The 25,308-nt window shown below is 39.9% G+C and overlaps 1 protein-coding gene across 1 annotated transcript in view; it reads right to left on the bottom strand.

Annotated features, from left to right (window-relative positions):
* The window catches only part of CMYA5 (cardiomyopathy associated 5), a 99,137-nt gene that overhangs the window by 18,859 nt on the left and 54,970 nt on the right, over nt 1–25,308 (bottom strand). Inside the window, exons 3-9 of the mRNA XM_055536663.1 lie at nt 22,769–22,864; nt 20,282–20,515; nt 18,728–18,750; nt 14,180–14,298; nt 9,435–9,584; nt 6,763–6,909; nt 5,289–5,436 (exon numbers count right to left, since the gene is read on the bottom strand). Coding sequence (XP_055392638.1) covers nt 5,289–5,436; nt 6,763–6,909; nt 9,435–9,584; nt 14,180–14,298; nt 18,728–18,750; nt 20,282–20,515; nt 22,769–22,864 — 917 coding nt within the window. The remainder of the gene's footprint in view (nt 1–5,288; nt 5,437–6,762; nt 6,910–9,434; nt 9,585–14,179; nt 14,299–18,727; nt 18,751–20,281; nt 20,516–22,768; nt 22,865–25,308) is intronic.

The raw sequence follows: 25,308 nt of genomic DNA, 5'->3' as shown, positions 1-25,308 counted from the left end.
GGAATCGTTTTGAAAACTGACAGATCATAAGTTAAAAGTAAAAGAAGAGGTTGGTTTTCCATTGACTGAGGCTTTACTATACAAGCAGGAGGTGTATAGAATTTTAAATGATCAAAGTTAAATCAGATTCATTTGGGAAGAAAGATTTCATTTAGAAAAAGCTGAATGCCAAGAATTTCTGTGGAGGTGGAGTTGTGGGGGGGTAGGTTATCCTATTACCTCTTAATTGCTCTGTGAATTTTGGCCCAATCATGTCAGTGGTGCTCCTGTCATCCTATGAAGCAAGCATGGGGGAGGAATGACTGTCTCCTTTACCCACAGGCTGTGCAGAAGGTCAAATCACTTGCCCTAGACTGTGTGGTCAGTCATCACCTGTTCACTTGAAAGCTTAGTAAAAAATGTTTTGTTTTGTTTTTTTTCAAATGCTGGGAATCTTCATCTCCTGACCAGGCATTGAGTTCATTAGGAAATTCACCCTTACTTTTCCTTATAGGGACAAAGTGGCAGGTGTCCCCAGCTAGATCCCCAGCTGTGACAGACAATCCTGTTCTGCCCCACCACGTGTGACCCCAAAAGCTGGAAGCAGGAGAAACAGGAGCTCATAGATCCAGCACCCAGAGCCCAGCCCACCCTGAGGGTGACCCAGGAGGGTCTCTCCACCCATCGCCTTGGCCGGGGCTGGGGAGCAGGAAGTGCACTACCAACCACTTTCGTGGCGTATTGAGTCTCACAGATTTGTCATTCAGTACACAGCTTCTTTCTGCACAGCCCACACGGCTAATCCCTGTACTATATTTCTCTCAGTTTTCCCTCCTCCACCCACAGTTCTGCTGACTTCTCTCCACACAGGAGAGACAGAACAGCTGAGGAAACAGCCGAGCGGTGGAAAATTTTTCAAAGTGTTTTGAGCCCACCCAACCTGAGGAGAGCATTCAAAGAAAAACAGGAAAGGCTGAGTAGGAGCTCCCTCAGCCCCCACACACAAGCCAGGGATTGTCACTCCCGCCCACCCCCGAGCCCAACAGGGGCCGACTGCTGGGCTGGAGCCACTGTGCCCACACACCGAAGTATGCAAATGTGTTTTCTGTGAGGATGATGGCATGGAGACAACTGCTCGGCTGTTTCAGACACCACGTCAGGAAGCTTGGGAGCGCAATGGGCTCACTGCATTTAAACACCTCTTCTAAGAGGTCAACCAGCATCTTTTTGGAATTTCTAGAGGTCATCGTTCTGGGAGAGTGAATGCCAGTCTGAAGATGGATGTGTTTCTGTTCTGGCAACCAAAATTAGACTCCCTAATCTAAAGGGTAATCAATGCCCCCCGTGTGCGTATGTGCAATTTCATATTAGTCATCCTTTTTTCCTCTCTTCATTTCAATTTCTCTTCCTACTCCAGACGAGAGCTTTTAAGGCTGTCTGTCTTTTCAGGGATTGAGGGTGAGAAATATCTAAATTCATTTAGTTCTTAGTTCTGTTTAGTTCTCCATCTTTTCTTTGCTAGAGATTCCAGTCAGTGGGATGACTTGGAGTTGGCAAGGACAAAAGGAGATTGGCTAATGCCATCATTATCTACTCATTCACTCATTAAACAGACTTGTAATGAAGAGCTGCACAGAAAAGCTTCCTGTTCTTACCCAGGTTTTTTATGGGGTTTTTTGTATGTGTTTTGTTTTTATATCTGATTTAGTGTAGGGGTTTTGCAAAGAACCTAGAAGGTATGCAAGGGTTATGTAACCAATGGATAAATAAGATTATAAGTGTTCTTCCCTATAAGTGATCCATGAAAAGGTATCCAGTCTTCCAAGTTAGACTAGTCCTATTTCCTAATTAAATATCCATTCACTAAAATTAACTCATTCACCATTATTCTTTACTCTGTGGGCACAATTTGCTTTTTTTTTTCTTTTCTGATTTTGAATGACATTATCCTCAAAACTGACCTAACTTTTATTGTTGTTGTCAGTATTATGTATTCAATGCTAATGATATATACCCATTCAGGTAACACATGCGTATTGAGTAGCTACAATATGCCAGATACTGTCCCAAGCACTGAGGCTGCAACTTTACATAATAATCCCTTTATGGAGCCAACAAGTGAGTGGGATCAGACAATCCTTGGCTTGCTGTTCTTTCCAAGACACAAAATAACTTCAATTATGCACTCCTATGCAGAAACCAAAGTGAAGAATGTGGTTCTAATAAAATGGAAAACTAGGGATGGTTTGCTTTGTTAGCTAGGGGTGATAAAATGTTGAGATTCTTTGTTTATCAGTTCCACTGTCTGACTAGCTGTCTACAGCTGACATTCTAGAGGTTGGCAATATAGATGATTGCTAAATAGCTAATGTTTAGTAGAGTTTTGAACCATCAGACATTGTAGGGAATGTTTTAAAGTTGGTTTTAAGAACCAGATGGTCAAAGACACAAGACACATGACCACTCCGAAAGTTGAATTTTCTCTCCCTCCTGAACTCTTAAATTGGAGAACCAAAAGAGATACAAATGAGTTTTGCAGCCCTGGGCCTCTGAAATTAAGGATGAATTATTTCATAGTTTGTTGATGCCAACCAGAGATATAAAGCACTGAGGTTTCTTTTATTCATGAGGGATCATTCTGATGTGACTTATCAAACAGGGTAGTGATTTGCGGCCAACAAAATTGTGCTTGCCTTAAAAACGACCTATTGTGAGATTCATCAGGTGTCCAGAGAGCCTGGAGACTCATCTTTGAGCTGTGGATTGAACATACCATTCTACCTCCTGGCACTGAGTGGTCTTTTAACACCCAACTGGAAAAGAGGTCCATCTCCAACACAGCCCCAAGCTATCAACAAGGCTCAGAATGCAGAATTTCCCTTCACTTCTAAACTTGTTGGACCAGGTCCATTCAATAACAAAGGATTCTTGTACTGGTCCATAACTTCTATAAACTTCTGCTTATCCAGCCTCTCAGATGTTCTCCTTTGGCAAGAAAAATTAAGAGAACCCACTGGCAAAGTCTCAAAGGGATAAATGAATGACTAGTCATGTTTTAATAAGTTCAACTTTTGTCTTAATGAGATTGATGGAAGGCCATTTTTTCCCTAGAAATGAAACTGTCATTGATTTCTCTAGCTTTGATGAAGGATTTGTTTGGAATGCATTCTTCATCATTGATATCAAATCAACTTTTTTTGAGAGCCTCAGAATGACCAGAGAAAGGAAAACTGTTAACTAAAGGGGTTCTCTCTTTACATCTATGTTTTTCATATGACAAAAGAAACCAAGGATATACAATAACTCCAAGTTGTCATGCTGTTTAGGTATGTTAACGCAGTCTGTGTAATGACACAAGTTTTAGAACTAGTAGAAAAAATAAGACGAACCTGAGTTTGCATCCTGACTCTGAACTCTCACTCCATCATTTAATACCTTGGCCAAATTATTTAACCTCCCTGAGTCTCATTTAATGGAAGTCATGACCTCCCTTCTAGAACTGTTGAGAGGGTTAGATGAGACTTAGCACAGCTCCTGACATGTCGAAGGCCCTCCTTCCTTCTCCCCTTTTCCTTCTCCCTGTAGCCACACTTAGGAGATGACATCACAGTTCCCTCAGTGAAACGGCTACTAGGTTTCAGGGTTTCCAGATTTCTGCTGATTTTAGAACCCAACTGTGCTGGTATTATTTATGCAAATGCCGGCTGAGGACCAATGCTATAACAGGGATGAGTCACTCCAAAGCACTCCTTCATGGTCTGGTCTTGCCTTGGAAAGAACTGGGTTTTCCTCACTGATGATGGAGAATGATGGGAGAGCTAGCCTGGGGACTTGGGCACATCTGATCAGATGCTCTCACAGCATCAAGAGTTTCTATGCAGAGAATGTCCAGGACTCTCATGAGTGACATTCAACAGTGGTTAGCAGCTTGGATTCTGAAATCTAATAAAACAAGATTTCAGTCCTGGTTGCCACTCACTAGCTGCTAGGCTCTCAAAGCATCTGTTAGCTCTCAGAGTGTATGTAAGGATTAAATAAAGCAAAATACATAAGGCATTTAGGACAGTGACTTGGTATATAGTAAATGCTTAACAGAAGCCGGTAATAATCTCTCTGTGTGTTTCTGTCTTTGTCTCTCTCTGTCTTCCTTCCTCAATTCTTTCTTTCTCTTCCTACGTCTCTCTGTCTCTGTGTATGTGTGTGTGTGTGTGTTTCTCTCTCCGAGTTAACCACTCAGCTATTTGCTAATCATCAAGGCCTGCCTTCCAGCAATTGGCACATTAACAGAGACGTTGTTTCTTGTATGTTTACTGTGTTCTCACTTTGGCTGAAATGCCTACGTCTCACCCTTACGCACTCCACTCAGCGTTAATTCATCCTTTGATCATTATTTTGTGAAGCTTATCCTCAGATACTTGAAAGAAATGATAATTATTGCTCAGTTGAATGAAACTTCACATCATAACTAAATAAATAGCTGTGGCTTGATCAGGAAGATAATCAAGAGCTTAAATAATAGACTTTATTAAAAAGCTGTCTGATTTCATACCATTATTTCCAAGTTCCATATCCTGCCAAAATAATTTACCTCATTAAATTACTGATTTTTAAATGTCTCTAGCAAAATATGGATATTAATAATAATAATCTAAATATTCATCATGGAACATCATTCCCTATTGCCACAGATTGGAGGTTAACAAAACACCTCAGTAAATAAATTAACATTTAACAAAGACCCACTGGATATACAGCCTTTTATTAATAACTTTTAGCTTCATAGTTTTTATTGAGAGAGCTTTACATTTCTTTTTTCCTGGAAAATCTCTAGATTTTTCATGCTGTAAAAGAGGCGAGTATGTCTGTGATAATATAAATGTAATTAGCTCCTTTTTATTACCAATATATTATGGAGACATTCAAATTTACATTATATACCTGCTCACTATTAGTTTCCTGAGTTAGGTGGTACCTATTCTGTATGACTACTAAAAAAGCACAGAACATATGCAATATCCTGTCTAATGATTCAAGTTAAATATACCTCAAAGAATGTTCTATCTTATTAAAATTCACATACATTTTTCTTACAAGGGAGCCACCATTCTGCACTGTAGCGCGTGCTTTATTACAAACTTAGGTTCATTGATGAATAGTGGTAGACTTGCAAATCAAGTCAACAGCTTCACTAGCACAGCAGGGTTTTAGGAAGCATTTCTCTCTCTGTGAGCATAACCTTAGAGGCTGGTCCAGAGCCCTGCGCTGGGTTTCTGGCACCCCAGGCTCTTCCCACGCAGAGGGGTCCTTACCTGAGGCCCTCGCCCTCGGGAGCGTGCTGTCTGCAGTACTCCAAAGTGTAGGTCTCCGTGGCCTCCGGGCTGGCAGGCCGCCATCGGATGGTGGCTGTGTTCCAACACACAGTACAGTCCTCAGCCCGGATCCCAGGCGTGGAGGGGGCTGCGGGGAGAGAAGCAGGGCAGTTGTGGAGCTGTCTGTGGCAGTTCTGCTTCCCTGGTCGCTGGGCTTGGGGATGGTTTTAATTTTTTTAAAATATGTCCTGAGTTGAAAACCCAAAAGGTATAAAAATATACATAGTGAAAGGTCTCCCTCTCATCTTTGCTTTCAAACTGCCCAGTTTTCACCCATCCCCAAACAGCTTCTAATAGTAGCTTTCTATAAATTCTTCTATAAATCCTACCACGGTTTCTTCATACATATACAAGCAAATGAATATGAAGATTTTTGTCCCTTCCTTTACACAAAAGTTAGCTGCCATGATCTTGACGTCAATAGGTACTCAATAAGTTGTTTTAAAAGGCAAGAAGAAAGGATAAAACAGAGGGAGTAAGTAATTTCTCCCCCTAAGGCAGTTACAATTATCTTAAATACAATGCAAACTTGGCTTATGACACACCTGCTTAAGCCCCTGTGAAAAGATTCTGTCATGGGAATGCATTTCCAGCTGAATACCATTACTGAAAGTCTTTTGGGGGCTCCTAGCACCCATATGAGAAAGCCTGAGCTTCTTACCTTAGCAAGTGTGAACTCTATGTACTAGCCTTTCTTAGCTCATGTCCTCTTCCCCTTGTTTTTTAAGTCAAAGAAATAATACCAAAATTCTTTTTGCAACCTGCACACTCCCTACTCTTTCTTACCTTGACACCTGTGCTCATATGTCTTCTTCAGATGGAATACACTCCTTTAACATATTACTTCCTCCTGGTCCTTTGATGATTCCACTCGGGCATGAGTTCTAGGAAGCCATTCCTGATCCTGTCCCTGCCCCAGCCAGTCTTGGATATCCTTCTAGAGTGTTCTGGATCACGGCCCTTACCACACATTTTCTATGATTTTTTGTTTTGTATCTCCCCCACTTGAGTATGAGCTTCTTGAGAAGAGGAGCCCAGTCTTATTCACTGTTGCAAATGCAGCACCCACAACACCCAGCATGCAACAGGTGCTTAACAAACGCTTATTGGTTGATCTTAATAGTCTGTGAAGAACTGAGTATTGCCTCTTAACACCCCCTTAACATCTCCTTTTTGTTGTCGTTGCTTATTGTTGTTTAGTTGGTGAGTTATGTCCGCCTCTTTGTGACCCCCTTGGACTATAGTCCGCCAGTCTCCTCTGTCCATGGAATTCTCCAGGCAAGAATACGGGAGTGGATTGCCACTTCCTTCTCCAGGGGATCTTCCCAACCCAAGGTTCGAATCCATGTCTCCTGCATTGGCAGGCAGATTCTTTACCACTGAGCCACCTGGGAAGCCCCTACCATCTCCTTACCTGTTCTAAAGATTGCCCTTTCGCTTGGCAGGCTACATCCTGTGAAATTCACAGCCATTACCCACACTTGATAGCATCGGTCAGGTTCTAAATCTTCAAAAACACAGTAGCTTTCTTTCACGGTCACTCTGTATTCTTCTACCAAATCTAGCATAAAACACAATCATAAACTCTGAGGTATCTTCCTAAGTTAATTGAAAGCTATAGCTATTGGAAAAATTCAACTACACATTTTTCAGTGGGAAATACAAACTGATAAACTTACAGATATCACTATGTGGTAGATAACATTTAAGAACATTCAAGCAATAACATTCCAAAAGATAAGTAGAATGACATAGTATTACTTGTGAACACTTACTGGAACATAATAGCACATTAGTAAGATTCATATACCACAATTAAAGTAACTTGTTTTAATAGCAAATACTAAAATTGCATGGAATTTATGTTAATCTCAGTAATACACTCTCAAGAAAAGTCTTAAGCAATGGCAATATTTTAAAAGAGTATGTAATAAAATAAGGACAATCCCATGTTTCCTAAATGTACAATGTTAAAAAGCATCTTTATAGATTAGCAAACCATTCAGTATGATTTTCAAAGTTTCAAATCTTGATTCCTTATCATGAATTCCAGAATTATTTCAACTAGAGATTTCCATAATTGATAGAAATACTTAAACACTGTTGAAGGAGCATAAACTGTTCTAAGAAATAACTTTGTTCAATCAAGACATTTCCTAAAATTACTTATTTTACTTTAAGTATTTTAGTAGTAAATATTACTCAATAACACTCTGAACACCTGCCCCTTGGGCCAATCTGATTATTCTTACTGAAATTTCTTTCCTTTTAAAAGAACAATTTTCTTTTCTAAATTAGCCCCTGGCAATTCCAAGTATCCTCTCATATTACTCTAGGATGTCATATCTTCAAAACCCCTGCAGTTAAGAAACCCAGATTATTCCCTTTTAAAGTAAATTTAGGAAATCTTCAACTCAGCAGGTTTCTTCAACTGCATCTCTCTTTACCAGTGAGATATACTTTCTGGGTGAAATTTTGGCTTAAATAACATCATAAAGACATATACACTGAAAAACATCTCCCCCATAGCCTAGAACCCGGGACTGCAGTTCTCAAGAGAATTCTCCTTTTAGACTAAGTCGTTTAGCCTGGTACTCCTTTTAACAAAGCACATAATATATGTTACTGGGGACCTATTCCACACAACACAGTACCACAGTCTAGACCATCAGATTATTGAACTGGCCTCAGCAGAGTTCAAGGCATCAAAGGAATGAGACACAAGACAGGTATGTGTTTGGGGCATGGCAGGGGAAGGTAGGCAGGTGGAGCGCTTTTATAAAGTGCTCCAGGAAATAAACAGTTGTTAAGAGGAGTCTTGGAGAGCCATGAGGTTCTTTGATATAACTGGATATACAGGGAGGTGAAGTGTGGCATAACAAAACAAACACAGAGTCAAGCAAATAAAAACATAAGCTTTGAAGTCTGAAAGATCTTTATTTAAAACCTGTCCTGGTCCCAAGTAATTTTTGTGGTCTTGGGCAAATTATTTAATCTCACATCCATTTTCTCAACTGCAAATGCGAATAAGAGCACTTTTCTTGTTGTGCTGTGAGAGGTGTATGGTAACAGGTTCCCAGTAAGATATGAGTTCTTACAGACAAATTTAGCCAACTTTACAATATGCCTATGGTTGCTTTCTTACTTTTTCTAATTTAAGTATCACATGACATCCCGAAAGACTTAAATACTGATTAACAGTGAAATGTTATAATTCATTTCTTATTACAAATTGGTTCCTATTCCATGTCAATCTTGTCACATGCTCATCTAATTTCCAAAAATATGGGTCTACCTTCAACAGGCAACACAGAATGTCAGCACTCCCAACTCTGATCCATCAAACCGCATGGCTTCCAGGACTTATTAGAGGTCTTACTGAACAGAGAGATGTTTACGAAAGGCTCAGCTGTAAGACATGCAATCCATTCACCCTCCCAAGCACTTTTACCTCTATCTTCACGTTAATATGGGACACCAGAAGACTATACCATACAGTCTTCTCATGCCTTGAGAAATGTGAACTCTGAATTTACCTTTATAGTTTGTTTGCAGCTTTTATCAAAGGGGGATCTGAGAAAACGCCAACCATGATATCCAACGCTGCGTTTGCACTAAAATTACTGTGGAGGACAGTGTCCTATATACAGCTCATTTCTCCTCTACAAAGTGGGACACTTTATGCTTGTGTTTTAGACTTCAGTTCTGACTGAAACTTTGTTTTCAACACTTTGGTATGTTACCTCATGCCTGAAAATGAGAATCACTCAATTGCTCTTGTTAACCCGAGAACTCAAAGCCGAATTTGAATTTGTTAAAATATTCATGTTGAAAAGTATTCATTCATGACCTTTATTCATGTTAAAGTATTCATCATTAGGATAATATTTATTCATTCTAGTTTTCTTTGGTCCTGATTTCCAAATTTTGCTTATATGTCATTTCATTACATAATTGCTGGTTCATTGTTGCTTTTATAAGTGGCTACAAATGCTTTGTGGAAAGAGTCATAATAGGTATATGTTTAAATACGACAATTAAGATGTAGAAATGTACACATGCATCTGAATATGTTAGCGATCCTACCGCTCCCTTCTTGGCCATCTTGCGGCTCCTCCATGCAGTACACCTGGAATGAGTCGATGACGTCTTCTTTGTTCCTGCTCCAGTAAACCGCAATTGTTGTACCAGTGGCAGAACCGGCTTCCTGAGGTTCTAATCTAGGAGGCTGTGGAACTGGAATATGAGCAAGATTTATTATAACTAATGCTGTTTTATTGATTTCTTTTTCTTTTTGCAAAAGTCACCTGTGCTTACTGATAATAATACAAGCAATATAGAAGTACATGGAGGAAAAATGGGAGGGCTATCTTGTTCTCAACAGCCCCCCAACCTCAAGGATACCCCTTGGAAGCAACCACTGTTATTATAGTTGTGTGTAACTCTCTCCAAAATGTCTTCTCTGCACGCATACATATACACTATGATACACATAGGAAAAAAAGAAATGGATCTCCCAATGGGATCACTTGATTATATTCTTCTGCAGTCCTATACTTCGAGTAATAAACTTATACAAGTTAGAGGATGCACCAAATGATTTGGTTTTCCTTCAAAACAAAACCTTGAGTTTGCATTGCTAGTAACCAATATCATATCCTTCTATGTCAACACAGAATCTATATTCAAATAGAGATCAATGAAATCCTTATTAGCTATAGTTGCTTTATCATCAAGGCTGCAAAAGACTTGCATGAATAAAATATGAAAATACACTTTCTGAAACTACTATCCCATTTTCCCATATCCAACATGACTATACCTACAATTTTTTTTAGTTCTTAAAAAATGTAAAAATTCCATGAGGGAAAGCACCCTATTAACTGATTTGAATATCAGGTTTAGATATCTAGTATAAATTCATTGTTCTGCATTTTAAAGGCAACAATATTCTTGAGTATTTTACTAGAGATTTAAAAAGTTTATAATTATGCATATTGAACATTTATGTATATACAATGCCATAAATTAAGCTCCTATGAAATTCTTCTCCAAAATTTTTGGGATACAAAAGCATTGAGTATAGTTTACAAATTAGAGGAAAAGGTTACTCCCATAGTTGAACAGATGAACTGTTTTAAAATTTATTTTTGTGGTTATTATTTTCCAGTCAACAATCCTGAGAGATGAGCTTGCTGAATAATATAGGCTAAATTTTATGTGATTACTTTATTAAAAGTCAACAATGAAGGGAAAGAAAACAAAGGTTAGTTTAATAGGAAAGTGGAAATTAGAAGAAATAAATGGTTCTAAATTTAGAGAATGGAACAAAAAGAGACACACTGAAGAGATTCAATACAGAGATAAAGAGCTGAAGAAATACATAGTTATGAAAAATGAGAAGGAAGATAAGAGAATGGGCAAGTTCATGAGCTTCGGAGGGCAGAGGCTGGCCTAAGGTTAAACGCCAGATCCCCTACTTGTAAGCTTTGTTACTTCAGCTTCAGTTCCTCCATCTTTAAAACAGGAAAACAACAATAATACTATTTCCTCCCAGGATTGTTGTAAAAAGCAAGATAATGCATATCAAGTGCTTAGTAAAGTACTTGACACATAACCAGTGTTAACATTCAGAAAGAAACACGGCCTTTGCAGGAGCACAGAAAATGCAGGGGAGAGGGCAGGAAGCCCCTGATGATGGAGCTGAAGTAGAGACCCTTCATCTGGTAAACACAGAGGGACCACAGACGTAAGACATGCTGGGAGGCTGCCTGAGAAGGCAGGAAGCCCACCTGTCAGAGCCCCTCCCCAAGGGCTGATAGTGCTTCAGAGGCTCTTACACGATCCTTGACTTTTCTGTTTGTCTTCCCAGCAGAAAATCAGTGTCACATTCTAAAGGGGTCCACCAGATAAATGTAGTTCAGTAAATTTTCATGTTGCCCTGCCTTATGGAAGAGCCAAGCAGGTTGACTATTGTCTATCATCTTTGAAGTAGTGCTGGAGAACTTTTTGAAGAACAAACAATGAAAATGCTCCCTTTTCCTCTATGAATTATACATTGAGCTTTACCTGCTTTTTAAAATGGTAACATCTTTTCAGAAATCTCTATATCAGGTAGCTTAGCAAACTTTAAATTGATAATTGAGCTCCCCTCCCAAATTAAAAAATTTTAAGGAATAGGCAGTTGTAGGGAATTAGGCAATGCATGTAGGCTAGAAATAATTTTGTACCTAATCTAGTCCTTTAAAAACAATGAAACTAAAACATCTTATTTCAAAACAAGAACCACTTCTATTGTTTAAACTATTCTAAAATTTAAAAGGGAGTATGAATATTCCGTGTATGTAATACTACTACCAGTGGCTGATTTACACTTTCTATGCGGCACAAGAACATTAGAGGCTCAGACTTTATACATTATCAACACTACTTACACTTCTAGAGTAAGAAACTTGAGTAAGAGTGATGCCAAAAGTGCAAAATGATTTTAAGGCTTCCAGTCATAGGCTAAGGAACTGGGCAAAGGCATCACCCCCATGGATTCCCTCTGCCTGACTGAGCATGCCCATAAAGAGCTGTCACGCTCAATGAGCTAAGCATTAGATCAGCCTGCACTTCAGTACTTGTAGTGGATACAGAGTCCCACGCAACTGAGCTTTCAAGAAAGTCCCCAGGAGAACAGCATTATCTGCAGTAGCCAAAAGGTGAAAGGAACTCAGAAGGGTATCAACAAGTGAATGGATAAGGAAAATGCAGTATCGACATACAATGGGATTTATTCAGCTTTAATAAGGTAGGACATTTTGACACATGGTACAACACTGGTAAACTTAGGGGACACGATGCTCAGTGAAATAAGCCAGTCACAAAAGAGACAGGTACTGCAGAATTCCATTTATATGAGGTACTTAGAGTAGTTAAATCCATAGAGACAGGAAGTAGATGGTGGTTGCCAGAGGCTGGGGGTGTGGGTGGGAGGAATGAGGAACTGTTATTTAACAGATACACAGTTTCAGTTTTGCAAAATGAAAAGAATTCTGGAGCTGGATTAGTGGTAATGGTTGTACAATGGTGGCTTCAGCATGGTTAAAATGGTCAATTTTATTTTACACGATTTTTTTTTTAAGTTCTTAGGAGCAGAGTCAAGAAGCCTTGGGGTGTCACAAATCTATGGTTATCCCCCCTTTCACAGCAATACACTCAGCCTCTTTGGTGCAGACCAGTGGATCAAGCGCAGAGACTCTGAAAGCCAAACACCCCCGCCACACACATCCCCAACAGCTGTGTATCGAGAGCAATATGCAAAACAATTCTCTGTTCCGTCTATTTCCTTACCTGTCAGATGGGAATAACAATAAAACCTGTCTCCTAGAGTTGTGAGATTAGAGGGACAGTCCAACCAGAAACAGTGTCCACCCTGCCCAGCATCACGTAAGCAGGGAAGAACCGTCAGGGCCGCTCTGTTTCTCACTATACTCTCTGAAGCAGAGGCGCAATGTGCGGCATTCATCTCTCAGAGACCAGTGCCCCCCAGCAGCTTGGAACTACTGGGACGGCCACATGTACTGTTTGTGAACGCACCATTAACACCTTGTGACCTCTGCAATGTACAAATGCCCCCTCACTGCCCATCAGATTCAAAAGAATGTCCTTGAGACAGGGTGCTCAGGGCCGGTGCACTGGGATGACCCTAGGGGATGGGATGGGGAGGGAGGTGGGAGGGGGTTTCGGGATGGGGAACACCCATGGCTGATTCATGTCAATGTATGGCAAAAACCACCACAATATTGTAAAGTAATTAGCCTCCAATTAAAATAAATAATTAAAAAAAAAAAGAATCCCTTAAAAATAAAAGAGCTACTCTGTTGACCAGAATTTCTTGGTTTGCAATCTTGGCTCCATTCAAATGCTTCTTAAAGACATGATAAGAAAATGCCCCTTTGTTCTGAGATATACCTAAAGAAAATCCATTAGGACAAATAACTGAATTTTTCATTTTATATAGTGTTGGGGGCTGGAGGGGGTGCTTTTTTGTTTTTCAGTTTTTTTGAAGACACAGTAGACTCTTACTAGTTACTAAATTAAAACTCTCCCCACAGGAATAAAAGTTAATTCTCAATTTGAAAACAGAAATTGTCTTTATGGTTTGCTTTGCAAGATTATAGCATCTTTTAAAGAGGGCGTCTAAGTACATTTTACAGTAAGTGAAACTTGGCTACTTCAATGAAACACAGCAGCATTGAAAAAAATCTAAATAAATTTCATTGTCTTGTTTGTTAAAATAGCACATTAAAAAATATTTTGAAGAGTCGGCAGGATGCTTTTGACAGCTGAGCAGGAGGAGGCTCCTGGCTACAGAGCATGATGCTGAGCTGTTAGTTCTCTACGTTAATCTGTTTAGTTTCAAAAAAAAGGAAAAATAACTCAACTGAAGAGGGGAAAGCCACTCCGAAAGAAAAAACCTGTACAACATATATGAAAATATTTGATTTCTCTTTCCTTCTATACCTGGCTGCTGGCGTGAAGCAAATAATCTCTAAGAGAGAGAAATCTTCTTTTGAGAAAAAAAGAGAGAGGACCCTTCGATTCCACTGCTCCGTCCTTCCACCTCCTCAGTATTCCGGCACAGTTACAAAGCTTCAAATGGAAATGCCGTTTATAACTGAAATGGTATGCTAGTCTCACAGTTTATTTCAGAATCTAGCTTTAAATTCTTACAAGAAAGATTTTTCCTTTTCCAGTTATAATTCCTTAGCTTCAAACACTTTACAAAACAAACAAGAAATAACTGCCAGATTTCACTGAGGTAATTAATATACGGAAGCTCCTACCAGCCACTTGTTTTAACATCTGGTCACTTCTTGCTGAGCCGTCATCATAATGTTCAAAGAGTGAAAACGCAGCAGGCATTTTCTCTAAAGAAGCAGTGTTCTCCATTGCAGAAAGCAACCTGTTGGGAAAATAATTCTGTATAAGTCAAGAAATTATTAACATATACATAATGAAAGCTAAGAACAATGATTCAAAATGAAGCTGTTGTTGGTATTTGGTGGTGGTGGTGGTTTTTGTGAGGCACTGTAGCCAAAAAGGCTTTTAAATGTTTCAAAATCTGGAAAGATATGTCTAAAATCTATTCATAGGATTCTTTAGTGCAACTGGTAATATTAGAAACTCCATTCCTATATCCTTAAATTGAACAGATTCCATTGAATTATACAGTCTTAATTTTGCCTCTAGAAAGTTAGTCCTAAAAATGATTACACTTGAATGATTGTTTTTATTCCCTAAAGATAAAAAAGGTTCAGAGCCCATCTGGAAAGTCACATACTTTGTGATGTCTTTGCTGTTTTCAATTCTCAATATTACACATCTAGCCATTTAGTCTTTCAAGAAAATACACACATCTGCTAAGTGCCAGGCACTGCTATGGGTCAGCAACAAAGAAGGATAAAGTCTATCTATTCTCGAAAGACTAAATAAGCCACAGTATGTAAATTGTTAACTTTTCTTTATATTCAGGACCCTATTAGGAGGGATGCACTCAGCATTGGCATCCAGGTGAAATATGGACTTAAAAAAAAGGGTTGATTCTGAAGAGGGAAACAGGGGAAGGAAGGACTGCAGAAGCATTTATCTTTAGCATGAGGGCCTAAACTTTGGTGAGGAGCTCTCCTCTGTGTACCTTACTCAAGAGTATGGAAAATACCTTCCAGAAATTAAGTCAACCATTAGGAACTCCATGGACTTTGGGGTTTGGGCAGCACACACCCACCTCTAAGCCTTTTCACTTGCTACTGGAACTTTCTTCTCCTGGCCACCTGTGTGGCTCCCACCTCACTTAATTTAGATCTCTATTAGAATGTCAGCCCCTCAGAGAAGCCAGTCCTCTGCTGCTTCTTACTTTGTTGTGCTGTTTCCTCAAACTCATTACAACCTATTTGTTTTTGTCTGTCTACTTCACCTGAGTATAATCTACATGCCAAAAAAGGACTTTGCTGGTTTCACTACAGTATCATGTTTCTTGGCACATAGTAGGCTTTCCATAAATATATATGAATCAGTAAGAGGACAAGGTTTCCTTTGGGTAAGAATATCAGGATCTTAGGTCTGGAAAATTTATCAGTATGAGTGGAAAAAATGATAAAATATAACTGAAATATTTAAAGAGTGCTCACTATGCTTACAAGTGTTAGGGATAATAAAATTCACTATCTTCTGATTTGAGGGAGATGCTCCATTAGGGGCTTCAAAGAGGAGGTAACTTTTGCTGAGTCTTAAAGGATATTTAGGAGTTACCTAGGCAACAAAGAGAGTATGAGTGTTGCTGAGAGAACAGCATAAATGAAGGCATGGGGCTATAAAAAAGTAAGACGCACTCAAGGGCCACAGGGGACCATGGACCTTGAGAACTGGGAAATGGAGACAATTAGAGATGAACTAGAAAGGTGATTTGTGACTTGACTGGGAAGTCTTTCACGTCCACCAAGAGTTTCCATTTTGCCCTTTAAGGCAGGGAGAGTCACAGAAGGTTTTACACAAGGGAATTTTAGAAGACCACCCTGGCATGAGTCTGAGGGAAGATCTCCAGCACCTGGAGAGGTGGTGAAGCCAGTTGGGAGGCCCCAGGATGCTCTAGATGAGGGACGGCAACGTGAACCTTAATTAAGGCTTTAGGGATGCAGAGGGTGGAAATGATAGACTCAAAATGAACAAAGAGGGGTTACGTGTGCATATACTAAGCCCTCTCAGTACGTGTCACTGACTACATGGAGGACTCTTCGCAGCACAGAAGCTGTAGCTACAGATAAAGCATGTAAAATGTTTGCATTTTCCCTTATGCACTGATCTGTTAAAATTTATCAGTGTGTTTAAGGGCAGGCCGATGTCTTTTTATGAGCAGGTCCTACAAATGGTTGAGACTCTCTTCCATTATTATAACACAAAAGAGCAAAACAGAGAAAAAACATGCGTCCTCTTAACAGAACAGCATTTTCTACGCAAATGTGTTTTTCAGAATATGCAAATTTTGAGTCTAAATATGCTTGACAGCATTCTTTAATTTAAGCATTTTTGGTGTTGTGAAAAATCATTTAATATGCAAGCATTGCCTTTAGATACATAATACGATGAGAGGGAGAAAAAGCCGCAAGGGGAAGAAACTAGAAAATTAGCATTTCTCATAGACAGGAACACCAATAACATTGAGACTTTAAGGTACAAGTTATCATGAGAACCTGAAAGGTTTCATTTCAGTGAAAAAAATCAATCTTCATCACATTTGTGCACATTTAACAAGATTTTCTTTAATTGCTCATATTTCTTCATCAAATCTCAAATTTTGTTATCTTTTTTCTTACAGAAAAATAATGGTTATCCCAAGTATACTTTCCTTTTGGCAACATGCAGCTTTAGCAAAGATTAACTCATTGCCAATTGGACAATGAGATCAAAATTAATTAAAAAGACACACAGATGAACAAGTTCAAGCACAAAACCAAAGAAATGGTATTTAGAATTAAACGCATGTCAACGCATATTAGCAAGTTAATATTCTAATGTTTAGGAAAGTAAAAAATGCGAAACTATAGCATTTTTGAAGGCAAACGCATTTGCAAATTTTCATTCACTAAATTTTCTTGCTGATTAGTATCTTCTACAAGCGGATGAAGTATGATAAATAAGCAAAAATGCCTGTATGCTGTCCAATGCATACAGAATGGCATTCTAAATCCATATACTTTGGGGGGTAAAAATAAACGTCAATAATACTTAGAAGAAGTGTGTAATTTTAAAAAAATAAAGAAAACTGGGAGCAAGGCCTGGGTATCAGTTTTCAGACCTGCGCAGTGTGCTTCTGGCTCGTGTGTCAGAACTGGCCCACTGCTGGATACTCCTGTAGTGGATCTGGGCTGGAGCTCCAGCAATTACCACACAGGTAATTCAGGCACAGCCAGTCTGTGGCACCAGTGGGCCTGAGGACAGGCTGTTATAAACCAGAGGTTCTCAATCCTGCCTGTGCCTTGAAATCACCTAGAAAGCTTTAAAAGTGCCCTGGCCACATCCCACAGCAGTTAAGCCAGAATCTCAGGAGGTAAGACTCAGTCATCAGCATTTTTTAAAGCTCCCTGAGTATTTCTATTTATAACAGAGCCACTGTAATAAAAGCCTTATTGATTATTGCCAATATTAATATACAAACTGTTTCTTAAAGCATTTTGGCAATATTCTTTTTTTCCCAGAAGTTGTAAATATAGTCTAATGTAGATAAGAAACATAAATTTTAAGGGGGAAGTTCTAGTTTCATTATACACTTGTTATCAATTTTTTTCATTGTCTATTTCCTTGCCCATATCTTTTTATTCATACTAATTGTGATTAAATTATGGAAGAAATGTTTATATATTGGCAATATTCTGTTGAATAGATTTCCTTAACAGGTAAATAGGATCCATCTGTGTGGTTCTCATCTAAAAAATCAGGTTTCTAACTGAAAACCATTTTTCTATATTTTAATATATCACAAATTCCTGATTTTTTACTTTATGCTATTTTACAATTTGAGACTGAATGAAGCAAACTGAAGATGATATTCACAATTTTAGAAATTTACATTAAAAGGGTAAAATTGATTTTAAAAAACAGAAAAACATTAGGCTCAGCCTGTAGGAAAGACCTCAAGCCTGTTTATGGGGCAGAAATGAAAATGAGTCAGATCAGTATGAGCATTTCATTATCAGATGCTCAGAAGATAAACAAAGATTTGTTGTTATGTGTTTTTATAAACAACACTTCCTGATTTCTTGTTGAGTGTTTTGCCTTTTAAATGAATGAAGAACTTCTTTTAGATTGAGTGTTAAATACAACAACAAACACGAAACAAAAATCAAGAGAAGATTCATTTAGGTGAGCGGAACAGAAAGAGAAGATAAACGCATGCCCGTCTTTTGAAGAGAAAATGAGAGAACGTTCCATTAAAGATTACATAAGTCAACAAATTGTTCAAGGCAGATATGAATGATCCTTTCAAATACTCATATATAACCAATTAAGTCGAAGCATATACAAAATGTTCTGTACGCAGTGACTGAAAAGATAGCCTAGTCTAGATTAGGTTGGAAATACAGACTACATCTCAAAGAAGCAGTTAAAAATCTACATTATGATAATTGTTATTTAACTAGAGCACATGCAGTTTTCTTTCAAAAGCTTTCATTTAGCTTTTAAAAGCACTGTAGCTCAAAGTGCAAACCCAGGAGCTCACTAAATGTATGTCTTTTTTAACTGGCAGCTCATTTTCTATAAAGCATCAAAATATTAAAAATAAAGCACACAGTCATGCTGTTCTCGGCCACCACTACATTGAGCCACGCTTTCTATACCTTTCATTGATTTCCTCAAACGACTTACGGAGGAATGAGAAAGACAGAGAGAGAGATTGAGAGGGGGAAGGGGAGGGGGAGGGGAGAGAGAGAGAAACTAGTTAACAACCATAAAGAAAAACCGACCTAGAGCGCTAAGACTGTACGTTCTAATAATCATTACACTCCTCAGCTACCTTTGAGGTTGTTTCCTTTGGGGGGCTTCATTCCACGCAGCAAAGGAACTAGTGCTCAGAAGGGGTGGGGAGCGGGGTCTCGGATGGAGGGGGCTTTAGGTCTACTCTCTACCATCAGCAAAGTGGCAACAGTTGCCTCTGCTCTGCTTCTCTCTATTCATTAACAAATGGATTAGTTTCCAGAACTGAATTCTCCGAAGCAAGAAAAATGACTTAAATGTGTTCAGTGTGTGAGAGAGAGAGAACAAAATGTAGTCAGTAGTTATCTCTAGATGATACCTTCTCTGTGCTTTTCTATATTTTCCAAATTTTCTAAACTGGATATATATCACTTTTATAAGTAGGAAAAACATGCTTTCTTTTTCACAATTTGTTCTTCTAGAGAGAAGAAAATATTCTTATCAAACCCAGGTAAGGTTCTTAGGGAACACAAAGCACTTTATTAATGTTATACTGCACATGAGGTACTTAATTTTAAAATACTAAAGCTTTGCCTTAATTAAGCATAATGCAACTGAATGATTTTCACCCTCCTCTGAGGATGCCACGTCCATCCCACCCAAATTTTCTGCCCGGTTTTGCCTTGCTCCATCTCCAGTCTTCACTAAAGGGCTGGGAGGACAGAGGAGCTTTGACAGCTCATCATAGAAAGGTGCTTTCCTCAGAGTTGACAACTGGGTCTGGAATTGCCCTGGAGGAAAACAACGCCATCACTCCTGGTTAATCCTGGCTCTGAGGAGAACCAGTATTCTACTGCCGGTTTAGGGAATTGGGAGAGCAAAGAGCTGCCTCTGGGCGAAATTGGAGGAGCACCCAAGGGATTCCCTGTGCACAAGGTACTTGTCTGAATTAAGGAATCTGGTGCCCAGGAAGACCCTTGTAAAAAGATTAACATGATACCTAAAAGAGGTGTCATACTCTGTCATCCTTTTGCATGCTGAGTGTACCAAAATGTTACTCTCCACTTGGTGAGGCTCAGAGGGCACGGTCGAGAGGTCATTTCAGATTAGGGCGTGAAGTGGGGACGGGCACTGCAAGATCAGGCCTGCACCCACAGGCAGCATAGCACAAATTAAGTTTTCAGGCTGCTTTCCCTCCCTCTTAGAAGGCGATCAATCCATTGTGACAGAACGGACAGATGATGCTGCGGGCTGGCTTCCATGCACCCTTTGGCTGGATCTGAGTGTTATGGCTTTAAGGACTGGATGGGCCTTTTCCATGAGCATCTGGCATGCCCTAATAATTTTTAAATGAGAATTATAGAAACTCCCCAGAGAAATATATATGATCTCAGGAAATAGCAAAAGTTGAATTTTAAAAAATAGACTTGGGTCAGACTGGGTTCAAGGTGTCTGGATCTGTTTGAAATGGTGCTTACAGTCAAGAAAACGGTCTCGTCAAGCTCCTCGGCTTCTCTCACGATGGTCTCCAGGGTGTCCTTGGCAGTGTCCATGCTCTGCAGAAAATGGACCATCTGGTCATGCAGGAACTCCATCTTCTTTCTCTTTACTTCCTCAAAGCTCTGGGCTTTCTCATCATATTGTGCTAAAACCTTCTTCATCATTTCCTCATTCTGTTCTTCTAGCCGTTTCTCATTTTTACTACAGTTTTCCTAAAAAAAAAAACAAAAACAAAAAAAAAAACCACAACAATTCTGAGTGAAAAAAGAAGCACATGTATTTTTTACGAGAAATACTAGCCTTTTAAAGAATTAATCTTGGGCATTCTGGTAAGAGAATCACAGATGATGCACACAATCTGAATTTTCAGCCTATCAACCTCCTTTGCCATAGTTGTCTCTGCAACAGAATTCACTGTAAGAAGACTATCGAGAAGGATTTAGTTAATGAAACACACACAAAAATATCTGTAGGGAAGTCTTGCCCACCTGCATTCCCACGTGACAGAACCTGGCATCACGATGAATGAAGATCAGGTAGCCAAGAGGGTTCAGTGCCATCTTTCCCACTCTACTAAAATCAAGTGTGGAGAAGGGAACAGCGAGGATACTGGACAGGGTGCCACAGCCACAGATGCTCTCCAGGGAAGGGGCACCTTCTGCCAGAGTCGGAGAAACCACACGGCCCGTCTGGACAAACTCAGATGCTTAGCTGTCCTGACCAGTGTGTGTGACAGTCACTCAGTCGTGGCCGACGCGTTGCGACCCCATGGCCTTACCCGCCAGGCTCCTCCACCCACAGGACTTTCCTGACTAGAGGGCTAGCGATAAGGTGATCATATTATTTACTGTCTAAAAGGAACACTTTGGTGGCAGTGGAGGTTGGCCAGCAACAGCACTAAAAACAACCAGCAGGGGCACTCCACTCCAGTGCTCTCGCCTGGAAAACCCTATGGACTTAGGAGCCTGGTAGGCTACGGTCCATGGGGTCGCAAAGAGTCGGACACGACTGAGCGACTTCATTTTCACTTAACTGATTTACAACAGGAGTTAAGCAGACCTTTCACAAGCAAGCTAGAATGAGGAGTGACGGAGAAACTGCACTCCAGCCTCCCACAGAAGCCTGTCAATCCTGACTGATCAGTAAGGATGTCTGTGCTGCATTCATATATCAAAGGAGCATTCCTATCCCCTTCCTTCATTGAAGAGAGAGCAGGGTCGGCATGAACTCATCAAAGACAGCGGTACCATGAGAGACACTCATCTGTCTGTAGCATGGAACACCAGGCGATGCTTTAGAACATCTCTGCAGAGCCAACCCAGTGAAAGGCAGGATGGTAGAGCAAGTAAGTTCCGATCTTGGCTATCAGCTTACTATGACCTTGGGTAATATACTTAACTCTAAATCTCAGTTTCTTATCTATAAAATGGGAGCAACAATAACTCCCATTTCATATGGTTGCTGTAAGGATCAAATTGGACAAGCATGTAAAGCGTTTGCCCTATCATAGTTAGTACCCTATTTATATATGTGTAGAGTAGAGAGTAAAAAAGTTGGCTTAAAGCTCAACATTCAGAAAACGAAGATCATGGCATCTGGTCCCACCACTTCATGGGAAATAGATGGGGAAACAGTGGAAACAGTGTCAGACTTTATTTTTTTGGGCTTCAAAATCACTACAGATGGTGACTGCAGCCATGAAATTAGAAGACGCTTACTCCTTGGAAGGAAAGTTATGACCAACCTAGATAGCATATTCAAAAGCAGAGACATTACTTTGCCAACAAAGGTCCGTCTAGTCAAGGCTATGTTTTTCCTGTGGTCATGTATGGATGTGAGAGTTGGACTGTGAAGAAGGCTGAGCACTGAAGAATTGATGCTTTTGAACTGTGGTGTTGGAGAAGACTCTTGAGAGTCCCTTGGACTGCAAGGAGATCCAACCAGTCCATTCTGAAGGAGATCAGCCCTGGGATTTCTTTGGAAGGAATGATGCTAAAGCTGAAACTCCAGTACTTTGGCCACCTCATGCGAAGAGTTGACTCATTGGAAAAGACTTTGATGCTGGGAGGGATTGGGGGCAGGAGGAGAAGGGGACGACAGAGGATGAGATGGCTGGATGGCATCACTGACTCGATGGACGTGAGTCTGAGTGAACTCCGGGAGTTGGTGATGGACAGGGAGGCCTGGCGTGCTGCGATTCATGGGGTCGCAAAGAGTCCGACATGACTTAGCGACTGATCTGATCTGATCTGATGTGTTTTTAAGGGCACATCATTTATCCTTAGACAGGAAGTAATCTCACTGATAACACAGAGGGAAGATTTAAGGACTACTTTTAATGGAACAAAACCAACAATGGCAAACCACAAATGCACACACAAACCCCAATTCAGGTCATTTTAGCTTTATTTACTTGTGATGTTGTAAGCAAACTGGGATAAAGTAAAAAGGAAAAGGTAACTTACCTCAATGGTATTAAAAAAGGATTCTATCTCACTAACAAAGGCTTCAATCCTCAAGGACTTTTCTTGCAAATCTTCTAGAAAGTCCGCTAATTGAACCTGAAGAAAAGAATGAAGCTATCCTTAGTATATTACATTTGAGAAAAGAACTTCAAGCAGAGAGTTCCAATTTCCTTATAAATTCTGTATGTTTGGTAGAGATACACTATATCATGTTCACAAACAAATCAACTTAAATTTTCTTTGCTGCTTCATCTAAATTGACTATATAGGTAATGTCTGATAAACAATTAGGAGGCTTATGAGTGAGAGCAATAAACAGTTTATTTTATCCTGTGCAAGAGGAAGGCCTTCTTGGTCAGCTGGTGAATTCAAAGTATACTTGTTTTAGTAAACTATGAATTGAATTCTTTCTCCTTAGTAAGGCCTCAATTGTTATACACTGTCTTTCTTCTTAGATAGCAGACTTTTCTCTGAACTGGTCCAACATATCTGAGAAACCTGCTCACATTTGCACCAATGGTTTCAGGTGTGCTTGCCTCACATGACCCTGAGAAATCACCAGGCCTGAAATCTAGCATACCAAACAATGAAAACTATCTACTAAAGAGATCTTAAGATTCTAATGACCCTCAACAGTACTTCTTAGTTATAAAGTTAGCTGTAATCTATCCTGCAAAGCAGAGAAGGCAATGGCACCCCACTCCAGTACTCTTGCCTGGAAAATCCCATGGATGGAGGAGCCTGGTAGGCTGCAGTCCATGGGGTTGCTAAGAGTTGGACACAATTGAGCGACTTCACTTTCATTTTTCACTTTCATGCATTGGAGAAGGAAATGGCAACCCACTCCAGTATTCTTGCCTGGAGAATCCCAGGGATGGGGGAGCCTGGTTGGCTGCCGTCTATGGGGTCGCACAGAGTCGGACACGACTGAAGCCACTTAACAGCAGCAGAGGCAGCAGCAGCATCCTGCAAAGCTTAACAACACAGAATAAAAGAGCTTCCATCTGCCTGTTTCACTATCCAAAGAATGATGGAGAGATTACATTGTGGGAAGTCCCTTCAGGATCTGGTTCTCTGCTTCCTGCTCACGCCCCTGCCTCTTCTCCACAGGGCTCCAGGATTCTCTCACCTATGTGCCTTTTTAGAAGGCAATCCCTGTCTCGAGAATGTCCTCCCTGCCCTGATTTGTTAGAAGAACTCTATCCTATTTAGGCTCGCCAAAGCTGCACCTTCTCAAGATACCTTCCCCATCTCTCCAGTCCCCCTCCAGCATTTCACTCACTCCCAGAGGGTTTCTCGCTCAGAACACTGCATTCCCATGATGCTGTTTGATTTTGGGGAGCTACAAGTCCAGGTTCCTTTATTTTTGTTTTTATTCCCTATGATGAGCACGGCTCTTAACATGGAATAGGAAGGGAGAGAGAAAGAGGGAAGGAAGAGAGTGATGGAAGAAATAAATGACAGATAAAAGATAATCCACCTAAACAGGGATGGAGTGGAAGGAGAAGCCAGGACCTGGACAATCTACAAATGCAGCCGTCAGTTCCCGAAAAATCACAGATGGTCACTCACAAGATGCTAGAGAATTCTCAAGTGACAACTTCTTAAATTTATTTTTAATTTTTAAAAAGTGGCAACCAACTCAATCTTCACAGTCCATTTAATGAATGAAGCAAGTCTCTGGCTTAGTCAATTTGTTTTGCACTTTCTGTTCATACTCTTTGGAGAAGGTCCGGAAAAAAATAAAAAGAACTTTAAAATGGTTTTAAAGCAGGAGACATCATATCTTTCCACTTCTGAAATTTGTTTTAAATTGACAGGATTTAGACAGAATTATTTTTTTAATTTCTAAAACTCACAGAGATAAACAGAATATAATTAAGAAGGCTGAAAAAAAGTCTTCTTTCTGCTGACAGTACCCACTAGTTGTTAGTTAACAAAACCAAGTGTCATCAAAGAATGGGGCATGTTTCACTGGTGCTGATGCATCTGAATGCCTGAGAGTCCAAAAAGAAATTGAACCACGGCCTATTCCCAAACTTGACTAGGTAAAGTTTCAACAAAATACAAGTTGAGAAGGATTACTTTTCCAGAAAAAAGACCAAAAAATCTAAGATTCAAATGTGTTATCCTACTGAATCAAAATGAATCTGACAATGATCAGTGACCTAACTGAATGATCATATTGAAAACCGCTACCGTTACGAAGGCCCTGAGCAGAGTAACAAAGGTGCACATCAAAAGCATGAGCTCTGGCATCAGACAGATCTGGGTACCAATCCTAGTTCTGTCCTCTATGACCTTGGACTTAATGGGCTCTTTGAGCCCATTTTGTTACCTGCAAATCAAAGACAATGACAGGGTTTTTGTGAGAATTAAAAGATATCCTGTATATAAAGAACTTAATACACTGCCTGGCCCATAGTAAGTGCTCAGTTCTTGCTATTACTTGGAATTTTAGATCATTCTGTTACTGCATGGAGAGTAGATTGATGAGATAAGAGTGGAGATTCCAGTTAGAAGGCTACTGAAAGGTAGGT

Source organism: Bubalus kerabau, chromosome 10 (assembly GCF_029407905.1).
Source record: "Bubalus kerabau isolate K-KA32 ecotype Philippines breed swamp buffalo chromosome 10, PCC_UOA_SB_1v2, whole genome shotgun sequence".
Taxonomy (NCBI): Eukaryota; Metazoa; Chordata; class Mammalia; order Artiodactyla; family Bovidae; genus Bubalus; species Bubalus kerabau.
This window is presented reverse-complemented; position numbering and strand designations above follow the sequence as displayed.